This window comes from Scyliorhinus canicula, chromosome 26 (genome assembly GCF_902713615.1).
Source record: "Scyliorhinus canicula chromosome 26, sScyCan1.1, whole genome shotgun sequence".
Classification (NCBI taxonomy): Eukaryota; Metazoa; Chordata; class Chondrichthyes; order Carcharhiniformes; family Scyliorhinidae; genus Scyliorhinus; species Scyliorhinus canicula.
In genome coordinates this window covers 10,944,392-10,972,308 of record NC_052171.1, presented here as the reverse complement: position 1 = coordinate 10,972,308, position 27,917 = coordinate 10,944,392, and the positions used below count along the sequence as shown (strand labels likewise).

Below are 27,917 nucleotides of genomic sequence, written 5' to 3'. Positions count from 1 at the left end.
TATCTTTTCTCAGTCTACCTTATCGGCCAACAGTCACGCGTCCAACCTTCACCCAGGCCGCTGGAACCCACGCCCCCCCCCCCTCCACCTTTCCACAAGGAGCAGCAGTGATTCAACACCACAGTCGCCGGATATTCCTGCCAGTAACATTCGTCCAGGATGGATCTGGGAATACACCATGGAAATTCCTTGGCAGCACGGTAGCATGGTGGTTAGCACAATGGCTTCACAGCTCCAGGGTCCCAGGTTCGATTCCCGGCTCGGGTCACTGTCTGTGCGGAGTCTGGCCTCCTTCTGCACTGTAAATTCTATGTAAATATCTATGTAAAATCAACATGTTTTGGGGGCAACATGGTAGCACAGTGGTTAGCACAGTTGCTTCACAGCTGCAGGATCCCAGGTTCGATTCCCCGCTGGGTCACTGTGCGGAGTCGGCACGTCCTCCCCGTGTGTGCGTGGGTTTCCTCCGGGTGCTCCGGTTTCCTCCCACAGTCCAAAGATGGGCAGGTTAGGTGGATTGGCCTTGATCAATTGCCCTTCGTGTCCAAAAGGTTTGGTGGAGTTACTGGGCTATTTTGGAGGCTTAAAGTAGGGTGCTCTTTCCAAGAGCCAGTGCAGACTTGATGGGCCGAATGGCCTTCTTCTGCACTGTAAATTCTATGATCTATGAACATCTACCTCCAACTGCACAAGATGTGGGATAAAACCTCATCTACAGGTTTTGACTATTGCCACAAACTGTGCCTTTGCATCATTGTATGTCACCCAAGCCCCGAATAATTTTGTTTTGCTGCTGGTACTGGAGGTAAGAAAGTGAAGGCAGAACATAGAACATACAGTGCAGAAAGAGGCCATTCGGCCCACTGAGTCTGCACCAACCCCACTTAAGCCCTCACTTCCACCCTATCCCCGCAACCCAATAACCCCCATTAACCTTTTGGACACTAAGGGGCAATTTATCAAGGCCGATCCACCGAGCCTGCACGTCTTTGGACTGTGGGAGGAAACCGGAGCACCCGGAGAGTACCCACGCAGACAAGGGGAGAACGTGCAGACTCCGCACAGACAGTGGGGAATTGAACCTGGGACCCTGGCGCTGTGAAGCCACAGTGCTAGCCACTTGTGCTACCGTGCTGCCCTGTTAAAATATCCTGTCAAAAAATGTTAAATGCTCTCGCGTTGCCTCACTCATGGCTTTGAAGTGAACAAGTTGTAATTTTGAAATCTCTCCCTTTGAACGTTCGGTTTTGATTCTGATGGAGTGGCTGAAAGTGGGATTGCTTGAAAGATCGGGCACACTGTGATAACATGGCATCATAATAGAATGTACAGTGCAGAAGGAGGCCATTCGGCCCATCGAGTCTGCACCGGCTCTTGGAAAGAGCATCCTACCCAAGGTTAACACCTCCACCCTATCCCCATAACCCAGTAACCCCACCCAACACTAAGGGCAATTTTGGACACTAAGGGCAATTTAGCATGGCCAATCCACCTAACCCGCACATCTTTGGACTGTGGGAGGAAACCGGAGCGCCCGGAGGAAACCTACGCACACACGGGGAGGATGTGCAGACTCCGCACAGACAATGACCCAAGCCGGGAATCGAACCTGGGACCCTGGAGCTGTGAAGCGATTATGCTATCCACAATGCTACCGTGCTGCCGTAATCATTGGCCTGTATTCCGCAGGGGGCGGGGATGAAAGCAGGTTGTCATCTTTATTGGGTGCACATTTCCTCTTTTACTGCATTCACTACTCTAGCAAAGTCTTTGCTGAGGGGTCGTTCCTTCTATATAACAGTGAGAGTCAGTGTGGTTTGTAAAGTCAGGGAGCAGAGATGGCTCTCTTTCTGTTCCTTGCTTTGTTATTCGCTTCTCCAGGTAAGATGTTAGTCGCTGTGTAAAATGTATTTCTTCAGTACATTGAGAGAGGGCTGGGCTCCACTATCAGTGTGTGTCACTCCACGTTGCTGTGTCGTTTCTTTGAAGTGGTTGTGTTGTTGCAGCTCAGAATGTAACCCAAAATTGCCGTCTGTTTCCTCTGTGTGTTCAGTGACCCTGCCCCGTTTAGATTTCCTTCAGTGAGAAGCTACGATGGGCTGTGTGTCCACCCTGCCCTGCCTCTCCGGTACTCTCCTGCAGAATGATTGTGTCCTGCGACATCCTGAATCTCTCCTCAAACCCAAGCTTGACCATCCTTCGCCTGATATTATAATAATCTTTATTATTGCCACAAGTAGCCTTACATTGACGCTGCAATGAAGTTACTGTGAAAAGCCCCTAGTCGCCACATTCCGGCGCCTGTTCGGGTACACAGAGGGAGAATTCAGAATGTCCAATTCACCCTAACAAGCACGTCTCTCGGGGGCTTGTGGGAGGAAACCGGAGCGCCCGGAGGAAACCCACACAGACACGGGGGGAGAACGTGCAGACTCCGCACAGGAAGCCGGGAATCGAACCGGGGACCCTGGCGCTGTGAAGCAACAGTGCTAACCACTGTGCTACCGTGCTGCCCCTATTATGTGACACGCATGGAAACGCAATTAACTCCCGTAGATCTGTGTGCACGGGCGCTGATCACAAATGGTACTCTCAATGTTCTGGGTATAAAAGCTGACCTAGTCCTATTTATTTTTTGACTCTACATATGTTCTCCTGAAAGTCTAACTCTGCACTGGGACAAGGGCAGCATTGTGGATAGCACAGTTGCTTCACAGCTCCAGGGTCCCAGGTTCGATTCCCGGCTGGGTCACTGTCTGTGAGGAGTCTGCACGTCCTCCCCATGTCTGCGTGGGTTTCCTCCGGGTGCTCCGGTTTCCTCCCACAGTCCAAAGATGTGCAGGTTAGGTGGATTGGCCATGATCAATTGCCCTTAGTGTCCAAAATTGCCCTTAGTGTTGGGTGGGGTTACTGGGTTATGGGGTTATGGGGATAGGGCGGAGGTGTGGACCTTGGATAGGGTGCTCTTTCCAAGAGCCGGGGCAGACTCGATGGGCCGAATGGCCTCCTTCTGCACTGTAAATTCTATGATTAAAAATAAATTAAAGTCATATCCTGGGGCCTGGGCTGCAATCTGTGTACCTTAGTCAAATCACATCACTTATGTGCAAGCCTGGGCAATTCACAATCAAACACGGACCACGGAATCACGAGGTAATTGCGGACCATTGGAGTAATTCTCCCCTCCCTAAGTGAGGAGGTGACGAGACCCTCCCCGGCCTTAGCTGGAAGTCACTAACTCGACCCTGGGACCCTGTTGTCATTTCGCATTTTCTATTTAACTCAGTTGATCAGATGCTGCGGATGATCAGATGTTTCCTTTGACAGCGAGGCTGTTGTGCGGTGGGGACGTGAACAGACCTGTGGAGACTCTGCGCCCCACTCTGCGAAGTTACATAAACAGATCGGAAAACGTGCCTGTTCACCTCACGTTTGGAATCTGGGTGAAACGTTGGGAGGGAGCGCTCATGTTTGACCCGCGCCTTGCAGTTGAGAATGGCTCTCTCTCCAGCTTTCGCCCGTCTGTTAACTTAATTCTGGTGGAGGCAGCGTTTTTCTTTGCCAACAATCCAATGCTCGATTATTTTTCAAAGGCACAGCAATCGGCATCTCGAGTTTGTCAGCCCCAACAAAACTCAGAGCGCCCACATTTGGGCAACACGGTGGCACAGTAGCTAGACTGTTGCCTCACAGCGCCAGGGTCCCAGGTTCGATTCCCGGCTTGGGTCACTGCGCGGAGTCTGCACGTTCTTCCCCGTGTCTGCGTGGGTTTCCTCCGGGTGCTCCGGTTTCCTCCCACAAGTCCTGAAAGACGTGCTTTTTCGGTCAATAGGACATTCTGAATTCTCCCTCCGTGTACCCGAACAGGCGCCGGAGTGTGGCGATGAGGGGATTTTCACAGTAACTTCATTGCAGTGTTAATGTCAGCCGACTTATAGACCATAGAACAGTACAGCACAGAACAGGCCCTTCGGCCCTCGATGTTGTGCCGAGCAATGATCACCCTACTTAAACCCACGTAACCCGTATACCCGTAACCCAACAATCCCCCCATTAACCTTACACTACGGCAATTTAGCATGGCCAATCCACCTAACCCGCACATCTTTGGACTGTGGGAGGAAACCGGAGCACCCGGAGGAAACCCACGCAGACACGGGGAGGACGTGCAGACTCCACACAGACAGTGACCCAGCCGGGAATCGAACCTGGGACCCTGGAGCTGTGAAGCATTGATGCTAACCACCATGCTACCGTGAGGACTTGTGACACTAATAAAGATAATCACAGATTAAAGATTTAGATACTTCTCGTAGGTTTAAAACACTGGTCAGAAGAACTTGTACTTACATTATAGTGAGGTGATCAAAAGAGATTGAATTTTATTTTCAAGTGGGTTTACGATACTGATTTCAATCGTACAATTAGAGAATTATAGAAGCGTTGCAGCTCGGAAGAAAGCCGTTCAGCCCATCACATCCATGCTAGCTCTCCTGAGGGACAATTCACATTCTGCTACCACCACACTCCCCACACCCCCCCTCACCCCGTCTCATCCCATTTTCCAAGCATTTAGTCCGCAACCTTGGGAGGTTCCGAGACTTCGGCTGCTTATCCTGAAACTATTTAAACATGTTGAGCGTATGCGTCTAATAAATCTATGCCCCCCCTCGCCGCTACCTTCTCAGCAAAAGAAATAGGTCCTTCCCATCCACTACATCCAGGCCCCTTCTCAATTCCAGGCAGAACAACGGCAACCTACCTAATCTTTCCTTTTGGAAACCTCCCAAATGTTTGTGTTCACTGTGGGCCGCACGGTAGCACAGCGGTTAGCGCAGTTGCTTCACAGCGCCAGGGTCCCGGGTTCGATTCTCGGTTGGGGTCACTGTCTGGGCGGAGTCTGCACGTTCTCCCCCGTGTGTCTGCGTGGGTTTCCTCCGGGTGAAAAAAACATAAGAACTAGGAGCAGGAGTAGGCCATCTGGCCCCTCGAGCCTGCTCCGCCCCTTCAATGAGATCGTGGCTGATCTTTTGTGGACTCAGCTCCACTTTCCGGCCCGAACACCATAACCCTTAATCCCTTTATTCTTCAAAACACTATCTATCTTTACCTTAAAAACATTTAATGAAGGAGCCTCAACTGCTTCAGGGGGCAAGGAAGGGTGCTCCGGTTTCCTCCCACAGTCCAAAGATGTGCAGGTTAGGTGGATTGGTCACGCTAAATAGCCCTTAGTGCCCAAAAAGGTTAGGTGGGGTTACTGGGTTACCGGGATAGGGTGGAGGACGCTCTTTCCAAGGGCCGGTGCAGACCCGATGGGCCGAATGGCCTCCTTCTGCACAGTAAATTCTATGGCGGGTGCGTAAACAAGTGTTCAGGCGCCGAAACAGTTTGCTGACGAGATCTACTGGGTTTCAAGCTTAGTGTGGTTAAATGTATCGCAGGGAAGGTTGAGGTGATACCTCTGTCTCTGATCAGGATTTCCCAGAGAGTGAAGACTGATCTGAATGATGGAGGTTTTACAATCATCGACAGTTCTGTGGTGAGGAATAAAGAACGGTGGGAATTGTGCGAGGAGTGGAACCGATGGCGATTATGGGTGAGAAGGGGATTCAGGTTGCACACAGATATGGGGTAACGGTCGACTGGGTGAAGAATTGGGGGAGTGAGGCAAGCAATGCCTCGAGGGATTTAACCTAATTTGCCCGTTGAAAATTCAGGCATTTTACGTCCTGCCTGTTGTCCACTGATTTCAGGTGGCAATTGCCTATGTCTCGAGTTCGGATGAGGCCAACTTTGGGTTTTTCTACGATGTAGGTGTTGAAAAAATAGTTGGATGATTCCCATATGTTCTGGGCATGCCCGGCACTGGAGGAGTTCTGGAAGGGGGTGGCGAGGACGGTGTCGAGGGTGGTGGGATCCAGGGTCAAGCCAGGCTGGGGACTCGCGATATTTGGGGTTGGGGTGGAGCCGGGAGTGCGGGAGGCGAAAGAGGCCGGTGTGCTGGCCTTTGCGTCCCTAGTAGCCCGGCGGAGGATCTTGCTGCAGTGGAAAGATGCGAGACCTCCGAGTGTGGAGACCTGGATTAATGGCATGGCGGGATTCATTCAGCTGGAGAGGGTCAAATTCACCCTGAGGGGGTTGGTACAAGGGTTCTTTAGGAGGTGGCAGCCTTTCCTCGACTTTCTGGCTCAACGATAAGGAACTAGGTCAGCAGCAGCAGCAACCCAGGGGGGGGGGGGGAAGTGGGGGGGGGGGGTTTAGGGGGATAGGGTTTAAGTTAATTTGCTTATTGTTAATTTATTCTGTTGTTTATTGGGGTTGGGGGGGTGGGGGGTTTGTAATATGCGTTGTTACCGGTGCCGGGGGGTGTTTATTATTATTGTTATTGTTATTATTGTTTTGTTGATATATATTTTTCAAAAAATTTCAATAAAAATTATTTTTTTTAAAAAGAAAAAATAGTTGGATGAAAAGAAGTCTGCCGCGTTCACATCCTGGCGCATGTTAGAGTTGTAGACGGAATTTAACTAAAATATTCACAAGATAATCTATCCCATTTGCATTGCCAGGATTTCCATTTTACTGACCAACTTTAATACTGAATGCATTCTGGCGTTAAATTCATTACAGATTTAACACACACTTGGCGCAATTTAATGGCCTCCCCACGCCCGACTTTGTGTCGCATTGAATCTCGCGAGAGGCCTCGCAATCTGGGTCTCACCCTCGCTGGGCGAGATCCAGGTGAACATATTTAACGGCTCACTGAAATAAGTCTGCACCTTATTCTCCCGACGCCCAGGAACTAATAACTGCACCTGGGAGACTTTGCCAAGGGGACCGTTTAGCAACTGGTTTCCACAGATGTGCCACGTGCAACTGCACCTGGGGCAGATCTCCCAGGCCACTAGAGACGCCGTGTGGGTCGGTCTCGGGGCAGGGTGGTACCCTGGCACTCCCACTGCCACCCGGGCACCTTGGCACTGCCAGGATGGCAGTATGGAAGTGCCAAGGTGTCCCAGTGCCAGGTTGCCCATGCCAGGGATCATGCCCAGGGAGGTGCTTTGCCCTTAGAAGTGGGGTGAGGGGGGGGGGCTCAAGGACCCACACGAGGTACCGTGGGTGCAGCGGGGGGGGGGAGGGGTCCAGAATCCGCAGCGGGGTGGCTGAGGGGATCGAATGATTGGCCGGGGGGGGGGGGGGGGGGGGGGGGGGGGTGAGGGGGGGGGGGGGGATTTAAAAATAGCGTCCCGACCCGCGGGTCGTCTTCCTTCGGGAAATGAGGTAAGTGCGACATCAGTGGGACGTTCCTCGTTGATGCCACAAAAAGAAATCACAAAACATTCCTCCAAATGTGCCCCAAACAGGACTCTGTTTTTAGGTCCTTAAATCGCGCCCACAGACAATTCTGTGACCCCCCTCATCTCCACTCATTTATTCACAATGTGATTGGATACAGTCCCTCTTCTCCTCACTGTACCCTTTAGTTTCTCTCTTTTAGGCTGTGGAGGTCATAAGAACGTAAGAACTAGGAGCAGGAGTCGGCCTTCTGGCCCCTCGAGCCTGCTCCGCCATTCAATGAGATCATGGCTGATCTTTTGTGGGACTCAGCTCCACTTTCCGGCCCGAACACCTTAAAATGAAAATCGCTTATTGTCACAAGTAGGCTTCAAATGAAGTTACTGTGAAAAGCCCCTAGTCGCCACATTCAGGCACCTGTTCGGGAAGGCTGTTAGGGGAATTGAACCGTGCTGTTGGCCTGTCTTGGTCTGCTTTCAAAGCCAGCGATTTAGCCCTGTGCTAACAGCCATAACCCTTAATCCCTTTATTCTTCAAAAAACTATCTAGCTTTATCTTAAAAACATTTAATGAAGGAGCCTCAACTGCTTCACTGGGCAAAGAATTCCATAGATTCACAACCCTTTGGGTGAAGAAGTTCCTCCTAAACTCAGTCCTAAATCTACTTCCCCTTATTTTGAGGCTATGCCCCCTAGTTCTGCTTTCACCCGCCAGTGGAAACAACCTTCCCGCTTCTATCCTATCTATTCCCTTCATAATTTTATATTTCTATAAAATCCCCCCTCGTCCTTCTAAATTCCAACGAGTACAGTCCCAGTCTACTCAACCTCTCCTCGTAATCCAACCCCTTCAGCTCTGGGATTAACCTAGTGAATCTCCTCTGCACACCCTCCAGCGCCAGTACGTCCTTTCTCAGGTAAGGAGACCAAAACTGAACACAATACTCCAGGTGTGGCCTCACTAACACCTTATACAATTGCAGCATAACCTCCCTAGTCTTAAACTCCATCCCTCTAGCAATGAAGGACAAAATTCCATTTGCCTTCTTAATCACCTGTTGCACTTGTAAACCAACCTTCTGTGACTCATGCACTAGCACACCCAGGTCTCTCTGCGCAGCGGCATGTTTAAATATTTTATCATTTAAATAATAATCCCGTTTGCTGTTATTCCTACCAAAATGGATAACCTCACATTTGTCAACATTGTATTCCATCTGCCAGACCATAGCCCATTCACTTAACCTATCCAAATCCCTCTGCCTCTCCCTCAGTCAGGATAACTCCAAATTATTATGGGAAATAATAACGGATCTACGCTGTGCTCCCGAGTCCTACTTTATAAAATCGAAATCCCTTTGGCCAACATAAGAGTTCAGACCCTTGACTGGGCATTATGTGGAGAAAGTCTTGCATATGAAGTAGGTCAGTCCACATTCTTTGCTCCACGTGGACTCTTCAATGCATCTATTGGTTGGAGACGGAGCTTTGTTTTGAGCGCGAGCTTCCAACGTTCACACTTACCATTGTTTAACCTAAGCGCTTACTTGAGGGTTTTTTTGAGGGTGTTTCACGGCAGCCTCCGCGCCCCCTCCCGGGACCCAATTCTCACCCCCGGGCGGGGCTAGCAGCGCGGCCCTGTGAAGCACGGCATCGCGGGCTTAGCGACGGTTGTTAAGCCCGCACGCCAAGCGTCACGGTGGCTGACGCGCACGATGACATCAGCCGCGCATGCGCGGGCCGTCATGCCCCTCAGCCGCTCCGCGGACTGATCCTGTGGGGCGGTGGAGGAACAAAGAGTGCGCAGGTATCGGACCCGCTGCCCGCGATCGGTGCCTACCGATCGCAGGCCCATGCCACCCTTGGCACGGCCGTGCCAATCGGTGCCATGGTTGTCCGGGACGGCACTTTGCGGCCGTTTTCACGAACGGTGAGAGCAGGTGTGTTTGCGTTCATGAAAACGGCCGTAAAGGCCTGGGAACCCGGCCCATCGGATAGGGGAGAATCGCTGTTCACCGTAAAAAACGGCGAGCAGCGATTCGTGTCGTGGGGCGGCCGTGGGGGGCGGAGAATAGCGGGAGGGCGGGAAAAATGTCGGGAGGCCCTCCCGCTATTCTCCGACCCGTCGTGGGCAGCGGAGAATCGCGTCCATTATGTCCATTGTGAGGCGATGAGGCAGTTCGTTATTTTTTATAAATTTAGAGTACCCAATTCCTTTTTTCCAATTAAGGGGCAATTTAGCATGGCCAATCTGCCCACCCTGCACATCTTTGGGTTGTGGGGGTGAAACCCACGCAGACACGGGGAGAATGTGCAAACTCCACACGGACAGCGACCCAGAGCCGGGATCGAACCTGGGACCTCGGCGCCGTGAGGCAGCAGTGCTAACCCACCGCGCCACCGTGCTGCCCCAATGAGGCAGTTCTTAACTGCAGTCATCTTTTATTAATTTACAGTACCCAATTATTTTTTACAATGAAGGGGCAATTTAGCGTGGCCAATCCACCTACCCTGCACATCTTTGGGTTATGGGGGCGAAACCCACGCAAACACAGGGAGAATGTGCAAACTCCACACGGACAGTGACCCAGGGCCGGGATCGGACCCGGGGCCCTCGGTGCCGTGAGGCAGCAGTGCCAACCCACTGCGCTACCGAGTAACCCTCAACTGTAGTTACCTGAAGCTAAATTTCAGCTTCAGTTTAAGGATCTCTCTGCGCACCCTTTGGGAAATGCATTGCGACCACTGAAGTGCAATTCAACTGGAACAGGGGAACACGAAAGCAATTGTGTGTTCGTAGTTCGTAGTGAAATCGGAGCCAAAGAAATCTCTGCAAATATCATTCAAACAGCATCAAGTTTCACATACAAGATTCCCATAGGTCATCCTATACACCTCCTGACCTGGCCATATATCCTGATTGGCTCACTTCGCATTCCTCAACCCTGGGGCCTCTTGTTACCCAGCATCCTTTTCACCATCCTCTGCACAAGGCTCCCCTCCCCCCTTCCTGGCCATGCTTTGCTGAATCCCTTTGTCCTTTGTTTGTGAACTCCCTACAATCAGACTGGCTCACATCTACATTATTCTAACTAATAATCCTATTTTATATCACATTCGTTTGTTCAATTCCTCAACCCCAATTCAGTAGATTCCAGTCAGGATACCTCCAGATTATTATTAGGGCTGAACTGACTCCCTTTCTTTGTTCAATTTCCTCAGTTGGTCGATAATTTTAAAAAGGTCCCTTGCCTGTCGGTATTTTCCCCCCAGTTTAAGTGTATTTCACAGAATTTACAGTGCAGAAGGAGGCCATTCGGCCCATCGAGTCTGCACCGGCTCCTGGAAAGAGCACCCTACCCAAGGTCAACACCTCCACCCTATCCCAATAACCCAGTAACCCCACCCAACACTAAGGGCAATTTTGGACACTAAGGGCAATTTATCACGGCCAATCCACCTGACCTGCACATCTTCGGACTGTGGGAGGAAAACAGATTTCCTTGTTTTGTTCATCATTCCCCTTGGTCGCAGCAAGACTAATTTTTTAAAAGGATCCCTTCTCTTGCGGATACCTTTCCTGAGATAAAGAAAGAATAAGTTTATTAGTCACGAAAACGCAAGGGAAAAATAAGTCACCACCAACAGCCCCGACCACCTTCCTTTGTGCTAGGCTTGACTCCAACCAAGGGAGAGTTTTCTCCCTGATCCCCAATGATTCCGGTTTTGCGAGGGCTCCTTGTTGTTAAGCTCCGTCAAGTGCTTCGTCGATGACGAGGGCAGTCGCTCTCGCCTCCCCCTCTGGAGTTCAGACTCGTTTTGTGTCCGTGTCTGAGCCGAGGTGGTCGTGAGGTCAAGAGCTGAGCGACCCTGGCGGAATCCAAATTGAGCAGGCCCGTGTGCAGGTTAGTGATGCCACTTGGTAGCCCTGTTGATAACCCCTTTCATCACTTTACCGATCATCAAGAGTTGACTGATCCGTTTGGGGAGAGGGGGGGGGGTGATATTTGGTCGTTCTACCTTTTATACATTTTATAGGGGCAGCACGGTAGCACAAGTGGATAGCATTGTGGCTTCACAGCGCCAGGGTCCCAGGTTCGATTCCCCGCTGGGTCACTGTCTGTGTGGAGTCTGCACGTCCTCCCCGTGTGTGCGTGGGTTTCCTCCGGGTGCTCCGGTTTCCTCCTACAGTCCAAAGACGTGCAGGTTAGGTGGATTGGCCACGCTAAATTGTCCTTAGTGTCCAAAACGGTTAGATGGGGTTATTGGGTTACGGGGATAGGGTGGAAGTGAGGGCTTAAGTGGGTCGGTGCAGACTCGATGGGTCGAATGGCCTCCTTCTGCACTGTATGTATGTGCCATACACTGGACGTACCTGGGCAATTTTCCAGATTGCCTGCTGGACTCAATGAGCCATGTTCTTGAACCACTACACGATGTGGTTGTTCCCACTACACAACTCAGAGGTTGACTGGGCCGTTTCAAAGGGCAATAATGAGTCAATCCCTTTGCTGTGGGTCTGGAGTCACAGACCGAGTAAGGACGGCAGATTTCCTTCCCTTGAGGAACCAGGTGTGATTTACGACAATCTGTTAGTTTCATGATCATTATGAATGAGACTAGTATTTTCGTCCAGATTTAAAAACCATTTAGTTTCAATTCCGCCAGTTTGCTCTGGAGGGGTTTGAACTCAAGTCGCATTTTAATGGCCATTCATCATCGATACATAGAAGATAGGAGCAGGAGGAGGCCTTTTGGCCCTTCGAACCTGCTCCACCATTCATCACGATCATGGCTGATCATCCAACTCAATAGCCTAATCCTGCTTCCTCCCCATAGCCTTTGATCCCATTCTCCCCAAGTGCTATATCCAGCTGCCTCTTGAATATATTCAATGATTTAGCATCAACTACTTCCTGTGGTAATGAATTCCACAGGCTCACCACTCTCTGTGTGAAGAAATGTCTCCTTATCTCTGTCCGAAATGGTTTACCCTGAATCCTCAGGCTGTGACCCCTGGTTCTGGACACACCCATCATTGGGAACATCTTCCCTGCATCGACCCTGTCTCGTCCCGTTAGAATTTTATACGTCTCTATGAGATCCCCCCTCATTCTTCTGAACTCCAGCGAGAACAATCCCAATCTCTCCTCATATGACAGTTCCGCTATCAATTGCGTGTATTCAATCGCTCAGCCGTTTCTTTGTCCCTCATTACGCATTCCCTGTTTCTGTCTGTAGGGGGCCTACATTTGTCTTTACCAACCTCTTTCTCTTCACATATCGAGAATCACAAACGTGTTGCCTGCTGATCACGTTGGTGGGAAGTGCGTGGCTGTCCGGCGGTAACCCCCCCGTGTGCTACAGTCGCCAACGTACAAGTGTTTTGTGAGGGTCAATCCTGGCCAGTGGAGGTTGTGGCGAAATGAGAGGGTGGTGGGATAGTTCGGCAGCGATTTTCACCTGTAAAGTGAAGTAATACAGAGAGAGGGCACACCAGCGAGAAAGGCTGTGCTTTGCAAAGCCACATTCATTTCCCATTTCAGGAGCAGCTGAGAACCATTTGACTGCTGGACCACACTTGCCCCGTTGCACCCCTCTCTACTTTACATAGAACGTAGAGCACAGAACAGTACAGCACAGAACAGGCCCTTCGGCCCTCGATGTTGTGCCGAGCATTGTCCGAAACCAAGATCAAGCTATCCCATTCCCTGTCATTCTGGTGTGTTCCATGTGCCTATCCAATAACCGCTTGAAAGTTCCTAAAGTGTCCGACTCCACGATCACAGCAGGCAGCCCATTCCACACCCTAACCACTCTCTGAGTAAAGAACCTACCTCGGACATCCCTCCTATATCTCCCACCCTGAACCTTATAGTTATGCCCCCTCGTAACAGCTACATCCACCCGAGGAAATAGTCTCTGAACGTCCACTCTATCTACCCCCCTCATCATCTTATAAACCTCGATTAAGTCGCCTCTCATCCTCCTCCGCTCCAAAGAGGAAAGCCCTCGCTCCCTCAACCTTTCCTCATAAGACCTACCCTCCAAACCAGGTAGAATCCTGGTAAATCTCCTTTGCACCCTTTCCAATGCTTCCACATCCATCCTATAGTGAGGTGACCAGAACTGCACACAATACTCCAAATGTGGCCTCACCAGGGTCATGTACAGTTGCAGCATAACCCCGCACCTCTTAAACTCAAGCCCCCTGTTAATAAACACTAACACACTATAGGCCTTCTTCATGGCTCTATCCACTTGAGTGGCAACCTTCAGAGATCTGAGAACATGAACACCAAGATCTCTCTGTTCCTCCACATTCCTCAGAACCCTGCCGTTGAACCCTTTCTATTGAATGCAGACACACGCATTGTCTTGACTGATTTCTTTCTTTCCCTAAATGTTTCCCTTCAGTTGTCACTTTGCCTCTCACACCTCGTTTGTCGCAACTTGTGCTTCTATACTTCCATTGCTATTTAATCTCTCCTGTCTTTGACTGCCTCCCAGAACCTCCATCCTCACCATCTCTTTCCTCTACCTTAAAAACTCTTTCATTTCTATCTTTCTTCAATTCAGATGAAGGATCATCACCTCAAATGTTAACTGTTTCTCTCTCCCCGGATGCTTCCTGACCTACTGAGCATTTTTGTTTTTAATTGCAGATTTCCAGCATCAAAAATATGTTCTTTTTGTACATGTATTGAGCGACTGTTCGACTCTGGGGGTCCGGTTTAGCTCAGTTGCCTGGGTTCAATTCCCGTCGAGGCTGAGGTTACTGATGAAGGCCCCGGCCTTCTCAACCTGGCTCCTCGCCTGAGGTGGGGTGACCCTCAGGTTAAGTTGCCCCTCTCCCTTCCTCACAGGGGAAAGCAGCCTATAGGTCACCTGGGTGGTATGATTAGCATAGCTGCCTGCCATTGGTGCAAAACACCGGCATACCATTGGCCCTGGTCGGTCATGTGCCTCTCGACCGGTTGGTTGAGACCAGTCATGTGACAGCTCCCCGATTGGTCGAGAGGCTGAGTTAACCCCGCCTCCAGGGCGGGGTATAAATGCCCAGTACTCCCGGCGGTCGTCCTTATACTGTAATCGACCGCAGGGCTAACATCTAGCTGATTAAAGCCATACTTTTGTCCAGCAACTCGTCTCGCGTTCAATCGATGGTACATCAATGGCGACTTGACTAAATTGGAGCGTGTGTTTGGGGATGAACAATGACTCTCTGCTTTCGATATCTTTCAGTTCGAGCCAATTTGGAAGAAAGAAGCAAGGTGTGCGCTCACGACGTGGAAAACCAGTGTCGGGACTTAAAGGCAGCAGTCGAGTGCAATGTGGTGTCTCATTGTGTGAACACTGAATGGGGAAAGCCAAAAGTGGTAAGTGGTGTTGAGAGCAATGTTATTGCTGTGTGAGTGCACGAGAACAAGTTCTCTCCCACACTGACTGAAGCTCCTTAATATTTGGTGTCATTAGCTATTTTTTAACAAATTTAGAGGACCCAATTTTTATTTTTCCCAATTAAGGGGCAATTTAATGCGGCCAACCCACCTACCCTGCACATCTTTGGGTTGTGGGGGTGAGACCCACGCAGACACGGGGAGAATGTGCAAACACGGACAGTGACCCAGAGCCGGGATCGAACCTGGGACCTCGGCGCCGTGAGGCAGCAGTTGCTAACCACTGTGCCACTTCCAGGATTTTCAGTTTTATACAGATTCACTTTCGAGGTTACACTTCTGGCAATTTTTATTAGCAGCAACCGCTAATATTGAACTCTTGCCCAACTCCCACAGATGGGTGGCAATTTTGTTTTTTTTGTGCAATAACAAATCCATTCTCAACTGTTTTACACAATCACACAAAAGAAACATTGTTGAACCCCCCTCCCCCTCCAGCCGACGCTAGAATAACCTGGTCCCTCAGCAGCCAGGCACACAGAATTCTTACTAAATTGCCGTGTGTTTTTTCTCCGCATATTTTATCCTGTCTGTTCCTGAAGGTACTGCCTTCTTGCTGGGGTGATGTGTGTCATGGCTGAGCCATGCAGAGATAACTCACGCCCCGGATCTCACTCTGCCAGCCCTGTGTGCTGATGCGCCCGCCAATTCGGCGGCACAGAGAGTTGAAGTGAACAGTGGCTTTAAGCGACTGGAACAGTGCCTGCCTGAGACTGCTCTGCAAGTGAGAGCCGCCTACAGGGCTGCTGCTCTTTATACCTCTCCTCAAGGGGGCGGAGCCAGGGGCGGAGCCCACAAGGACACCAACATGATACATTCCGTGTAGTACACTACAATGGTCCATAGGTGGAGCCCTCTTGGGCAACGGCGTGATACAATGTAATACAGCGGCGAATGGTTAGTGCAATACGTTCACCACATGTGCTAACTGACCTCTGCGGTCGATCAGCTCCTGTCACCATTCCTTCTGCAAAGGGCAAGCTGGTGATTCATTCACTACCTGGCCACACGCAACCGCCGTGTTCACCCAGCGACACTTCATAAAGGAACCCCGCTGTTTGTAAAGCGCCAACGTGTTATTCGACTGCACAGAAACACAAAGTCCTTGTTCGTCGTGACAGCACAGCAGTCAATTAGCCCACCAACGCTCACGGTCCTGGCTTGTATATTCACGAAGCTCGGTTGAGTCACATACCCAGGACTCATAGCCTCGTGAGGAGAGGAGGTGAAGGAAACGGGGAGGAAGTGAGGAATAATAGAAATGTTTTTGCTCATTTGATGCCGCACTGTCACAGCTGGATTGTGACAAAGGGATATTCTCCGTGAACCGCAATTCCAACAGATTCATTCTTGTTTTTCAGGATGACGACATCTGTGATGTGTGTAAAAAATTCATTGGGCAGATCGCTGACATGTTGAAGGACAAGACCGTGCAGGTACTGGTCACTGATAGCACACACGGGTCAGGATGAGGGTAACACAGGGAACCCAGTCTCTGAACATTTCAATGTTAAATATTCAGTTGTCCCTGTTGTGGTGAATGTATTCACCTAATGCATGCATGATACTGTAACCTGTGACCTATGACCTGGAAGTGGTGATACGAGCTGCTTCCAGGTGCTGTGCTGTAACCCCGGTGGGCTCTGGCTCCGCCCTCACCGGGGCCATATACAGTGCTGAGAGCTCAGCAAAGTATTTCCCGACCGCATCCTCAAAATTAGGTCATAATCTTCGCCAGAGCTCCCACGAATGATGGACCTGAGGGGAGGAAGTTCCTGGATTAGCTCTCTCAATGAGGATGAACCTACAAAGCACGAGGCAGGGTCATTCCTGGGAACCGACTAGGAATCGGCCAGCAGCCGACTGATACATACTGGGGTTAAACAGAAGCTGGACATCACTGGGGAGACAACTGGTATAAATGAAAGGGAAAATGCTGGAAAATCTCAGCAAGTCTGGCAGCATCTGTAGGGAGAGAAAAGAGCCAGCGTTTCGAGTCCGATGACTCTTTGTCAAAGCTAGCAGACAGAGAGAGTGGGAGATATTTATACTGTGGGGTGAGGGAATTAAAGATGAGTCACAGCCACAGAAACCCAGGGAAACCGGGTGCTGACGGCCACAGAAACCAAGGGGACAGAGTGCGAATGGCAGTCCCCAGAGAGAACAAAAGATGTGAAAGGTCAAACAGCAGAGAAACTAACATCAGAGGGTAACCTGTAGATGTGGGGGGAGGGGAAGGGGGAAGCAAAGAGGTGCAGGAAAGGTGCGGGAAAGAAAGAAATGGTAAAAGACAGTTAGAATGAAATGAAAACAAATGGGTCGAGGTGGGGCTTATCATCTGAAGTTGTTGAATTCGATGTTGAGACCGGAAGGCTGTGGCGTGCCGGAAGATGAGATGTTGTTCCTCCAGTTTGCGTTGAGCTTCACTGGAACATTGCAGCCGGCCAAGAACAGACATGTGGGCATGGGAGCAGGGTCTTGTGTTAAAATGGCAAGCAACAGGAAGGTCAGGATCCTGAATGCGCACAGACCGAAGATGCTCAGCAAAGCGATTACCCAGTCTGCGTTTGGTCTCTCCGATATAGAGGAGACCACATTGGGAGCAGCAAATGCAGTCGACCAAATTGGAAGAGATGCAAGTGAAACGCTGCTTAACCTGGAATGAATGTTTTGGGGCCTGGGATGTTAAGCATGGAAGAGGTAAAGGGGCAGGTGTTACACCTTCTGCGATTGCATGGGAAGGTGCCATACTGGTATAAATAATCAGCGAGTGAGCGCATCCAAAATAGAAACTCCACACATGCAGATTGGCTTGTTGCCTAATGGGGACCGACTGATTTCCACTGCGGACGGTGTTTGGGGTATTTTCTGTTGTGCGCGCAGTTTGCATATTGCACACGATAACGGTGACGTCGCCATAGCTCAGGGTGACCATGTGCTGCTTTCCCCTTCGATGGGGGAGAGCTGACTGGTGACGATTTAACCTGAGAGTCACCACACCTCAGGTGAGGGGGCAAGATTTGATTTGATTTATTATTGTCACATGTATTAGTATACAGTGAAAAGTATTGTTTCTTGCATGCTGTACAAACAATGCATACCGTACATAGGGAAGGAGGGAGAGACTGCAGAATATAATGTTACAGTTAAAGCAAGGTGTAGAGAAAAGATCAACTTTTTTTTTATAAATTTAGATTACCCAATTATTTTTTCCAATTAAGGGGCAATTTAGCATGGCCAATCCACCTACTCTGCACATTTTTTTTTTGGGTTGTGGGGGTGAAACCCACGCAGACACGGGGAGAATGTGCAAACTCCACACGGACAGTGACCCAGAGCCGGGATCGAACCTGGGACCTCAGCGCCGTGAGGCGGTTGTGCTAACCACTAGGCCACCGTGCTGCCCCAGAAAAGATCAACTTAATACGAGGTAGGTCCATTCAAAATAAATGGCAGCACGGTCGCATTGTGGATAGCACAATTGCTTCACAGCTCCAGGGTCCCAGGTTCGATTCCGGCTCGGGTCACTGTCTGTGCGGAGTCTGCACATCCTCCCCCGTGTGTGCGTGGGTTTCCTCCGGGTGCTCCGGTTTCCTCCCACAGTCCAAAGATGTGCAGGTTAGGTGGATTGGCCGTGATAAATTGCCCTTAGTGTCCAAAATTGCCCTTAGTGTTGGGTGGGGTTACTGGGTTATGGGGATAGGGTGGAGGTGTTGACCTTGGGTAGGGTGCTCTTTCCAAGAGCCGGTGCAGACTTGATGGGCCGAATGGCCTTCTGCACTGCAAATTCTATGATAAAAGTCTGATGAAAATGAAAATCGCTTATTGTCACGAATAGGCTTCAATGAAGTTACTGTGAAAAGCCCCTAGTCGCCACATTCCGGCGCCTGTCCGGGGAGGCTGATACGGGAATCGAACCGTGCTGCTGGCCTGCTTGGTAAGCCAGCGATTTAGCTGAGTGAGCTAAACCAGCCCCAGTAGGGGCTAAACCAGATGGCAGTAGGGAAGAAGCTGTTCTTGAGTCGGTTGGTACGTGACCTCAAACTTTGGTATCTTTTTCCTGACGGAAGAAGGTGGAAGAGAGTATGCCCGGGGTGCGTGGGGTCCTTAATTATGCTGCCTGCCTTTCTGAGGCAGCGGGAATTATAGATAGAGTCAATGGATGGGAGGCTGGTTTGCGAGATGGACTGGGCTACATTCAAGACCGTTTGTAGTTTCCTGCGGTCTTGGGCAGAGCAGGCTCCATACCAAGCTGTGATACAACCAGAAAGAATGCTTTCTATGGTGCATCTGTAGAAGTTGGTGAGGGTTGTAGCTGACATGCCAAATTTCCTCAGTCTTCTGAGAAAGTAGAGTCGTTGGTGGGCTTTCTTAACTATAGTGTCGGCATGGGGGGACCAGGACAGGCTGTTGGTGATCTGTACACCTAAAAACTTGAAGCTCTCAACCCTTTCTACTTTGTTCCCATTGATGTAGACAGGGGCATGTTCTCCACTACGCTTCCTGAAGTCGATGACAATCTCCTTCGTTTTGTTGACATTGAGGGAGAGATTATTGTCGTCGCACCAATTCACCAGATTCTCTATCTCATTCCTGTACTCTGCCTCGTCATTGTTTGAAATCCGACCCACTATAGTGGTGTCATCAGCAAATTGAAAATCGAGTTGGGGGGGGAATTTGGCCACACAGTCATCGAATAACCTCAACCGGTACAGGAATTGAAACAGCCGACTGAACTAAACCATCCACTAGTCACATTATATGTTCTCTACTACTGTACCGTCCCTGTTGACCATTCAGTCTCTCTCTTTTTTCCCAGGATGCATTGAAAGAAGCTTTGCACAAAGGCTGCACTATGATCCCTGTCAAGCAACTCGCAGACGATTGCAACCACTATGTTGATACCTATCTGCCCATTATACTTGGCTTGCTGGAGAAAGAGGTGGTAAGTGTCATATTAGAGTAATGAGAATTGAAAGGGTTAATGTGTGGGACTGGACAAACAGTACCACCTACGTGACTAAGAGTCAGAGGAGAATGCTCATGGATTAGATTGAGTGACACCTCGCCTTGTACATATGTATAGAGGTATCATATAATCCATATAGTGCAGAAGAAGGCCATTCGGCCCACTGGATCTGCACCAGCCCTCTGAAAGAGCACCCCATCTAGACCCATTCCCCCATCTTATTCCCATAACCACACCTAACCTGCCTTCCCGAACAGGCGCCGGAATGTGGCGACTAGGGACTTTTCACAGTAACTTCATTAGAAGCCTACTTGTGACAATAATTTTCATTTTCATTTCATCTTTATTTTTTTTTTTTAAATTTAGATTACCCAATTATTTTTTCCAATTAAGGGGCAATTTAGCGTAGCCAATCCACCTACTCTGCACATTTTTGGGTTGTGGGGGCGAAACCCACGCAAACACGGGGAGAATGTGCAAACTCCACACGGACAGTGACCCAGAGCCGGGATCGAACCTGGGACCTCAGCGCCGTGAGGCGGTTGTGCTAACCACTAGGCCACCGTGCTGCCCTCATTTCATCTTTATAATAATAATCTTTATTGTCACAAGTCGGCTGACATTAACGCTGCAATGAAGTTACTGTGAAAATCCCCTAGTCGCCACATTCCGGCGCCTGTTCGGGTACACAGAGGGAGAATTCAGAATGTCCAATTCACCCTAACAAGCACGTCTTTCGGGACTTGTGGGAAGAAAGCGGAGCACCCGGAGGAGAGCACACGGGGGAGAACGTGCAGACTCCGCACAGACAGTCACCCAAGCCGGGAATCGAACCCGAGACCCTGGAGCTGTGAAGCAACAGTGCTAACCACTGCGCTACCGTGCTTGGACACTAGTAATTGATCGTGGCCAATCCACCTAATCTGAACATCTTTGGACTGTGGGAGGAAACCGGAGCACCCGGAGGAAACCCACGCAGACACGGGGAGAACGTGCAAACTCCGCACAGACAGTGACCCAAGCCGGGAATCGAACCCTGGCAGTGTGAGGGAGCGGTCTGTTCCTCCAGAAACCAGTCAGTCGTCATTTCTCAGCCAGTCACAACCAAGATAAAACTTGGTCTCCAGGGGTAGGATCTGACAACAGTAAGCACATCACTTCGGCTCTGATAACTGAAAAGACCCTGTCATAGTTACGGAGCTGTGATAGATACGTGGAGAACACATCGACTGTCACACAGTCAGAATGTGCAGCAGTCCAGGCAGAGATGGGTTTATTGATCGCCTCTGGCAATCCCCATCCTCTACTTTCAATCTGTGTACTGGGAACCAGACATGCTGATTATTAATTCCAAGTCTGTGTTCTGATGAAAGGTACCTGCTATACTCCCTCCACAGATGCTCTCAGACCAGCTTAGTTTCTCTCTCTCCACCTGCTGATATTTCCCAGGACTTTCCGCTCTTCGTGCAGATTCCAGACTTCACAGTATTTTTGACCATTTTATGCTGCTTTCTTGCCTAAAGCCAGACTCCTTCTGCTTTTGAAAACATAGAACATTACAGCTCAGTACAGGCCCTCGAAGTTGCGCCGACCTGTGAAACCCCTCTAAAGCCTATCTACACTTAGAATTAGAACAGTACAGCACAGAACAGGCCCATCGGCCCTCGATGTTGTGCCGAGCCAACGATCACCCTACTCAAGCCGACACTATTCCCTTATCGTCCATATGTCTATCCAATGACCATTTAAATGCCCTTAATGTTGGCGAGTCCACTACTGTTGCAGGCAGGGCATTCCATGCCCTTACTACTCTCTGAGTAAAGAACCTACCTCTGACATCTGTCCTATATCTATCTCCCCTCAATTTAAAGCTGTTTCCCCTCGTGCTAGACATCACCATCCGAGGAAAAAGGCTCTCACTGTCCACCCAATCTAATCCTCTGATCATTTTGCATGCCTCAATTAACTCACCTCTTAACCGTCTTCTCTCTAATGAAAACAGCCTCAAGCCCCTCAACCTTTCCTCATAAGGTCTTTCCTTCAAAAACAGGCAACATCCTGGTAAATCCCCTCTGCACCCTTTCCAATGCTTCCACATCCTTCCTATAATGCGGCAACCAGAACTGCACGCAATACTGCAAATGAATGAAATGAAATGAAAATCGCTTATTGTCACGAGTAGGCTTCAATGAAGTTACTGTGAAAAGCCCCTAGTCGCCACATTCTGGCGCCTGTCCGGGGAGGCTGGTACGGGAAATGCGGCCGCAGCAGAGTTTTGTACAACTGCAACATGACCTCATGACTCCGAAATTCAATCCCTCTACCAATAAAAGCTAACACACCCTACGCCTTCTTAACAACCCTCTCAACCTGGGTGGCAACTTTCAGGGATCTATGGACCTGGACACCGAGATCTCTCTGCTCGTCCACACTACCAAGAATCTTGCCATTAGCCCAGTACTCTGTCTTCCTGTTACTCCTTCCAAAATGAATCACCTCACACTTTTCAGCATTAAACTCCATTTGCCCCTTCTCAGCCCAGCTCTGCAGCTTATCTATGTCCCCCTGTAACCTGCAACATCCTTCCGCACTGTCCACAACTCCACCGACTTCAGTGTCATCCGCAAATTTGCTCACCCATCCTAACGCTTAGATATGCAAAGCGGAGGCAAAAAAAGTTAGAAGTTCCAATTTCGCACCTTGTTCTGTACCATCCTCAGTTCATGAACCGCAAGAAACATTTGATGTCAAAGGTTACGTCTGAGGTTCTGATCTGAACCCTGGCCCATTGGTACTCTTCCTCTTGTCGAAGCAGAAGGCTAGAAACCCTGGCTGTCACTGTGTGGGATGCCGTTGTGTTCACTGGTTCCCCCTTTCAAAAAGACAAGGATCAGCAGAATACCTGTGGGCCTAAACAACTGTGCAATATACACAGCACAGGTCAAATTCTAGATTTGAATTATCCAGGCTGATTGTGGAGGAGAAAATTGCAAGTTCCTCGGCCGAACGGCCTAAACCGGAGACGGTGTTGAAGCGACGGACCCCGTTCTCAAGGCAATGGGAGAAAACGTCCAGAGTTAAGCGTCTCTCATGACCCTCTCTCCTTGTCTCCAACAGCAACCGGATGTGGTGTGCGCTGCACTTGGCCTGTGCAAGCATCGCTCGCAAATCCGTGCGCTTGAAACTCTCTTTGATGCCATCCCTACGCTCAAAGACTTTCCACTCAACAATACAAGCTGGAAACAGTACCAGGTAAGGTGACTATAGTCTGGAAAATCCAGCTTTTTGTTCTGCTATTGACCAATTAGCCATTGGGCTGTATTAAAATCTATGAAGGCCCAATCTACTGTTAATTAGAACTATCAGTATTGCCCGCAAATTATTGTAAATAAATTGATCCGTTAAAGAACTCAATGGCTCGATATCTCTGAAAATGACAAACTTTACCTCAGTTACCTGCAGCAGATTCATGCTGAATTTGGCATCTTTCGATTCTGATTGCATTGGAAAAAATGCACCAGAACCCATCTCTCAATTGCAGGGGGGAATCAATCTTTCGCATGTGAAACGTCCAGGTATAATCCCGGCCCCTGGGGGGGGGGGGGGGGGGGGGGGGGGGGGGTGAGAGTTTGAATCGGGTCCAGGAAGTGAGGGTATGCAGCCGGAGGGAGTAAAGGGCGAAGGTGGGATGAGCTTCAGCAATGCCAGTCTCAGCCCACGTGGGTCTGTACTGCCAGTAAAAGGTGCCTCTCATTTGGTACTAAATTAGTGATCAGCCTCAGAGGTCACAGCTGCGTGGGAAATACAGAAAGATGCAACCCTGGTGTACCAAGAGCAATACAGCACAGGAACAGGCCCCTCGGCCCTCTAAGCCCGCGTTGACCACGGTACCTGTAAACTAAAACCGTCTGCACTTACGGAGTCCGTATCCTTCCATTCCCACCCTATCCATATATTTGTCTAGATTCCTTAAATGCCGCCATCGTACCTGCTCCCACCACCTCCCCAGGCAACGCGTTCCATATATTTACCACCCTCTGTGTACAAAACCTGCCTCGCACATCTGTTCTAAACTTTTCCCCACGCACTTTAAACCTGTCTTGTTATGCTCTAAGTGTGGCATAAGCGGCTTCCTTCTGGTGCACTTGACAAAGGAAGGTTCAGACGTGGAGATAACTTCAACACGTTTATTAAACTATATGCACTTCTATTACTCGGGTTCGCCACTACTGTTAATCCTTCTATAGCTACTCAGACTGACGAACCAGTCTGCTACAATCCACGTGGTGGGTGTGATGTTCAATCAACCCTGTGTCTGTACTCACTGAGTGTCTCCAATGGAAAGAGGCAGATCATGTGTGTGGTGTCCATTATATATGGGTTGGTGTAATGCTCCCCTGTGGTAGTGTCACCTCTGTGTGTATCGTGAATGCCCATTGGTCGTGTCCTATCTAACTGATCCATTGGTTGAGTGTCTGTGTGTCATGTCTCTGGTGCTCCCTCTAGTGTCTAGCTAGTCTACATGTATTTACATTAACCCCTTGTGTATTTACAGTGATGCATATCACCACAAAACCTATGTCCCCTAGTACTTGACTCTCCTACCCTGGGAAAGAGCATCTGACTAGCCACTCTGTCCATGCCACTTATAATCTTGTAGCCCTCTATCAGGTCGCCTCTCAACCTCTGTCGTTCCAGTGAGAACAGACCGAGTTTATCCAACCTCTCCCCATAGTTAACACCCTCCATACCAGGCAACATCCTAGTAAACCGCTTCTGCATCCTCTCCAAAGCATCCACATCCTTCTGGAAGTATGGCGAGCAGAATTGTGCACAATATTCCAAATGAGGCCTAACTGATTGATGGAACCATCAATTCACCAGACACGTGTTTCCGATGTGAATCTAGGCTTTAATCGACTTACCTCAGAGCCAGCCTGTTACCTGTCGATGAACTCGTAGTGAACTCAGGCTGACTCTGGACAAGGTATTTATACAGCTGCACTAGGGGGAGGAGTCGTGGGCGGAGCCAAGGGTGGAGCCCAGTACAAGTTCCTGAGTGCTCCCAGCGCTACTCCCCCTAGTGGTAGGATAGTGCTACTGCATCACCACACTGATGTCCTGTACAGTTGCAACATGACTTGCCCATTTTTATAGTCAATGCCCCCACCGATGAAAGACAGCATGCCGTATGCCTTCTTGACCACCTGGTTGCCACGTTCAGTAGGCATGCACGGCCAGATCTCTCTGCCTGTCAGTACTCGCAAGAGTTCTACCATTTATTGTGTCGATGAAGGAGAATTGTCTGAGGTTTGGGTTGAGATGCACTGGTGGAAGAGAATAAACAGAGCTTTACTCTGCAGCTTATCCTGTGAGTTGGGAGTGCTGCTGACAGACAATGGAAACGAAAGTATTTAATTCCCAGGACAAAGCAGCTTGTCCATTCGAGTATCATGGTTTGAAATGTACAGTGACGTTTTATCTACGTTGAACAGGGTCCACTTCGCAAAGGCAGGTTCACGTGCGATTTCTGTCTGCTTGTCGTGAAGAAACTGAAGCAATCGTTGCCCAAAGAGAGAACCGAGGTGGGTTACTGTTTCTGAATAAAATGAAGAGGACAGGTTTTGGATGTTGGGCCGACCTGTGAAACCCCTCTAAAGCCCATCTACACTAATCCCTTATCGCCCATATGTCTATCCAATGGCAATTTGAATGCCCTTAGTGTATGTCGTCGCAAAATACCTGGAATCGGCCTAAAAGTCCAACCCCTGACCCGAAACCGGCGGGTCCCGTCGTTGCGGGAGTGGGATTGGCCCTGGTTCCAGCTTGGCCATTGATTCTGTGATAAAGCAAGTCGCGCCGAGGACCCAGGTTCGATCCCAGCCCCGGGTCACTGTCCGTGTGGAGTTTGCACGTTCTCCCCCGTGTCTGCGTGGGTTTGGCCCCCACAACCCAAAAAGATGTGCTGGATTGGCCGCGCTAAATTGCCGCTTAATTGGGGGGGGGAAATAATTGGGGACTCTAAATTTATTTTTAAAAGCTGTGGTAAAGGAGGCATGTGACCCCCAGATAGTGCAGAGTACAATATTAATAACAATCGTTTAATCTTTACGATTGTCAGGCAGTAAAGAGGACACCTGAGCTTAGGTGGACCCGTTTGGGTAGCCTTGGACGCCTTTGGGAGAGCACATGCCCACTTTGGAATTGTTAGAAACCTGTATGTGGCTCTTAACTGCTCCCTGGTTTAGCTCACTGGGCTAAATCGCTGGCTTTGAAAGCAGACCAAGGCAGGCCAGCAGCACGGTTCGATTCCCGTACCGGCCTCCCCGGACAGGCGCCGGGAATGTGGCGACTAGGGGCTTTTCACAGTAACTTTATTTGAAGCCCACTCGTGACAAGAAGCCATTTTCATTTCAAATGGCCTCACAAGGGAAATTAGAAATGGGTGATAAATTCTGGTCTTTTAATAATGTCCCGGGATCAATTAATTTCACACACACTGGGCGGGATTCTCCCATCGGGAGACTAAGTCCCGACTCCGGGAGTGAAAACCGGAGTGTTCTCCCGCCCCCCGGGGGGGGGGGGGGCTAGGAGCGGCGGCGCGTCATTTACGCCCGCCGGGCCTTAGCGGCGTGAAAAAGCGGCGGCGCGTAAATGACGTCACCCGCGCATGTGCAGGCTGCCGTCCTCCACGCGGCCGCCCCGCAAGATGTCGGATGGATCTTGCGGGGGAAAGGAGATCCTCCATCAGAGAGGCCGGCCCGCCGATCGGTGGGCACCGATCGCAGGCCAGACCCCTTTTCACCCCCCCCCCCGGTGATGGATCACCCCCTTCCCCCCCCCTCCCCTCACAGGCCGCCCCCCCTGTGAGCGACCAGGTGTGGACGGTGCCGGCGGGACTCCGTCGTCTTGGGCAGGCCGCTCGGCCCACACGGGTCAGAGAATCGCCGCTCGCCCGTTACAAACGCCGATTTTCCCAGCGGCCAGCCATGAATCCCGCCGCGCCTGTTTGTGGGGGGGGGGGGGGGGAGAATCGCGTGCGGGTGCCGGGGCGGAGTGGCGGGACTCGCTCGACGTCCCGACGATTCTCCCACCCGGCGTGGGGGGGAGGGGGGGGAGAATTCCGCCCACTGAGTCCGATACTCAGAAGAATTCCTCGTTCACATGGATCAGCCAATCCAGCCGGGAACCTTTATGGGAACCAACAGGAAAATGAACAGATTTCAGTACGTTGTTGGATTTCCCCGCTCGGGAGTAATGGAAGGCCGAGCTGAACCTGTCCTGAGGAGTCGCTATTGATGATTTGAGTGTTTTGACTTCTCATTCCACAGAGCCACATCACCCAGCAACCCGCCAAGATCTGCTCTGGGCTGTCCAACAAATACTTCACACAATGCCACGGGCTGATGAAAGAGAAAGGAATCGCCGCCATTGAGCTGCTTTCCAAACAGTTCACGGCCAATGCGGTGTGCGACAACCTTCGCCTCTGTTCCGGTGCTGAGAGGAACTCAGGTGTGTATCCAAACTACCAGAGATGAGGGACCCAAAGCAGGGGGCATTGATTGAAAACTCCCGCCCCGAGTACTCCACCCACAATGGGCCGGGTTTCCCACGGCGTCGGTCACTCACGGTACTTATTTGTCGGGAACCCGGCGTGCCGGCTGTGGACTCAGTCCGGTTCCGCCACAGTGCGGCCACGGGCCCGGCAATTCTCCATCCGCATCCGCAGCTAGGTGCATGCACCCACCTCGTTAATCGTTCCGGGTTAGTGTTCGGCTGGCTGCCCACTCATTGTTAGCAAAGTAACAATGTGGGTGACGAAGCTGTGCTAATCTGTCAACCACCCCACCCTGAAATGGACCAAAGCTTTAAATGCTGAAAATAAATAGTCAAAAGGGCAGCACGGTAGCATTGTGGATAGCACAATCGCTTCACAACTCCAGGGTCCCAGGTTCGATTCCCGGCTGGGTCACTGTCTGCGCAGAGTCTGCACGTCCTCCCCGTGTGTGCGTGGGTTTCCTCCGGGTGCTCCGGTTTCCTCCCACAGTCCAAAGATGTGAGGGTTAGGTGGATTGGCCGTGCTAAATTGCCCTTAGTGTCCAAAATTGCCCTTCGTGTTGGGTGGGGTTACTGGGTTATGGGGATAGGGTGGAGGTGTTGACCTTGGGTAGGGTGCTCTTTCCAAGAGCC

At 50.3% G+C, this 27,917-nt stretch overlaps 1 protein-coding gene across 1 annotated transcript in view; it reads left to right on the top strand.

Annotated features, from left to right (window-relative positions):
• Window positions 1-1,704: 1,704 nt before the first annotated feature.
• The window catches only part of LOC119957447 (prosaposin-like), a 39,325-nt gene continuing 13,112 nt past the window's right edge, over window positions 1,705-27,917 (top strand). The window contains exons 1-7 of the mRNA XM_038785519.1: window positions 1,705-1,881; window positions 14,544-14,677; window positions 16,120-16,194; window positions 19,578-19,703; window positions 22,845-22,979; window positions 25,223-25,312; window positions 27,059-27,239. Coding sequence (XP_038641447.1) covers window positions 1,839-1,881; window positions 14,544-14,677; window positions 16,120-16,194; window positions 19,578-19,703; window positions 22,845-22,979; window positions 25,223-25,312; window positions 27,059-27,239 — 784 coding nt within the window. The 5' untranslated portion in view covers window positions 1,705-1,838. The remainder of the gene's footprint in view (window positions 1,882-14,543; window positions 14,678-16,119; window positions 16,195-19,577; window positions 19,704-22,844; window positions 22,980-25,222; window positions 25,313-27,058; window positions 27,240-27,917) is intronic.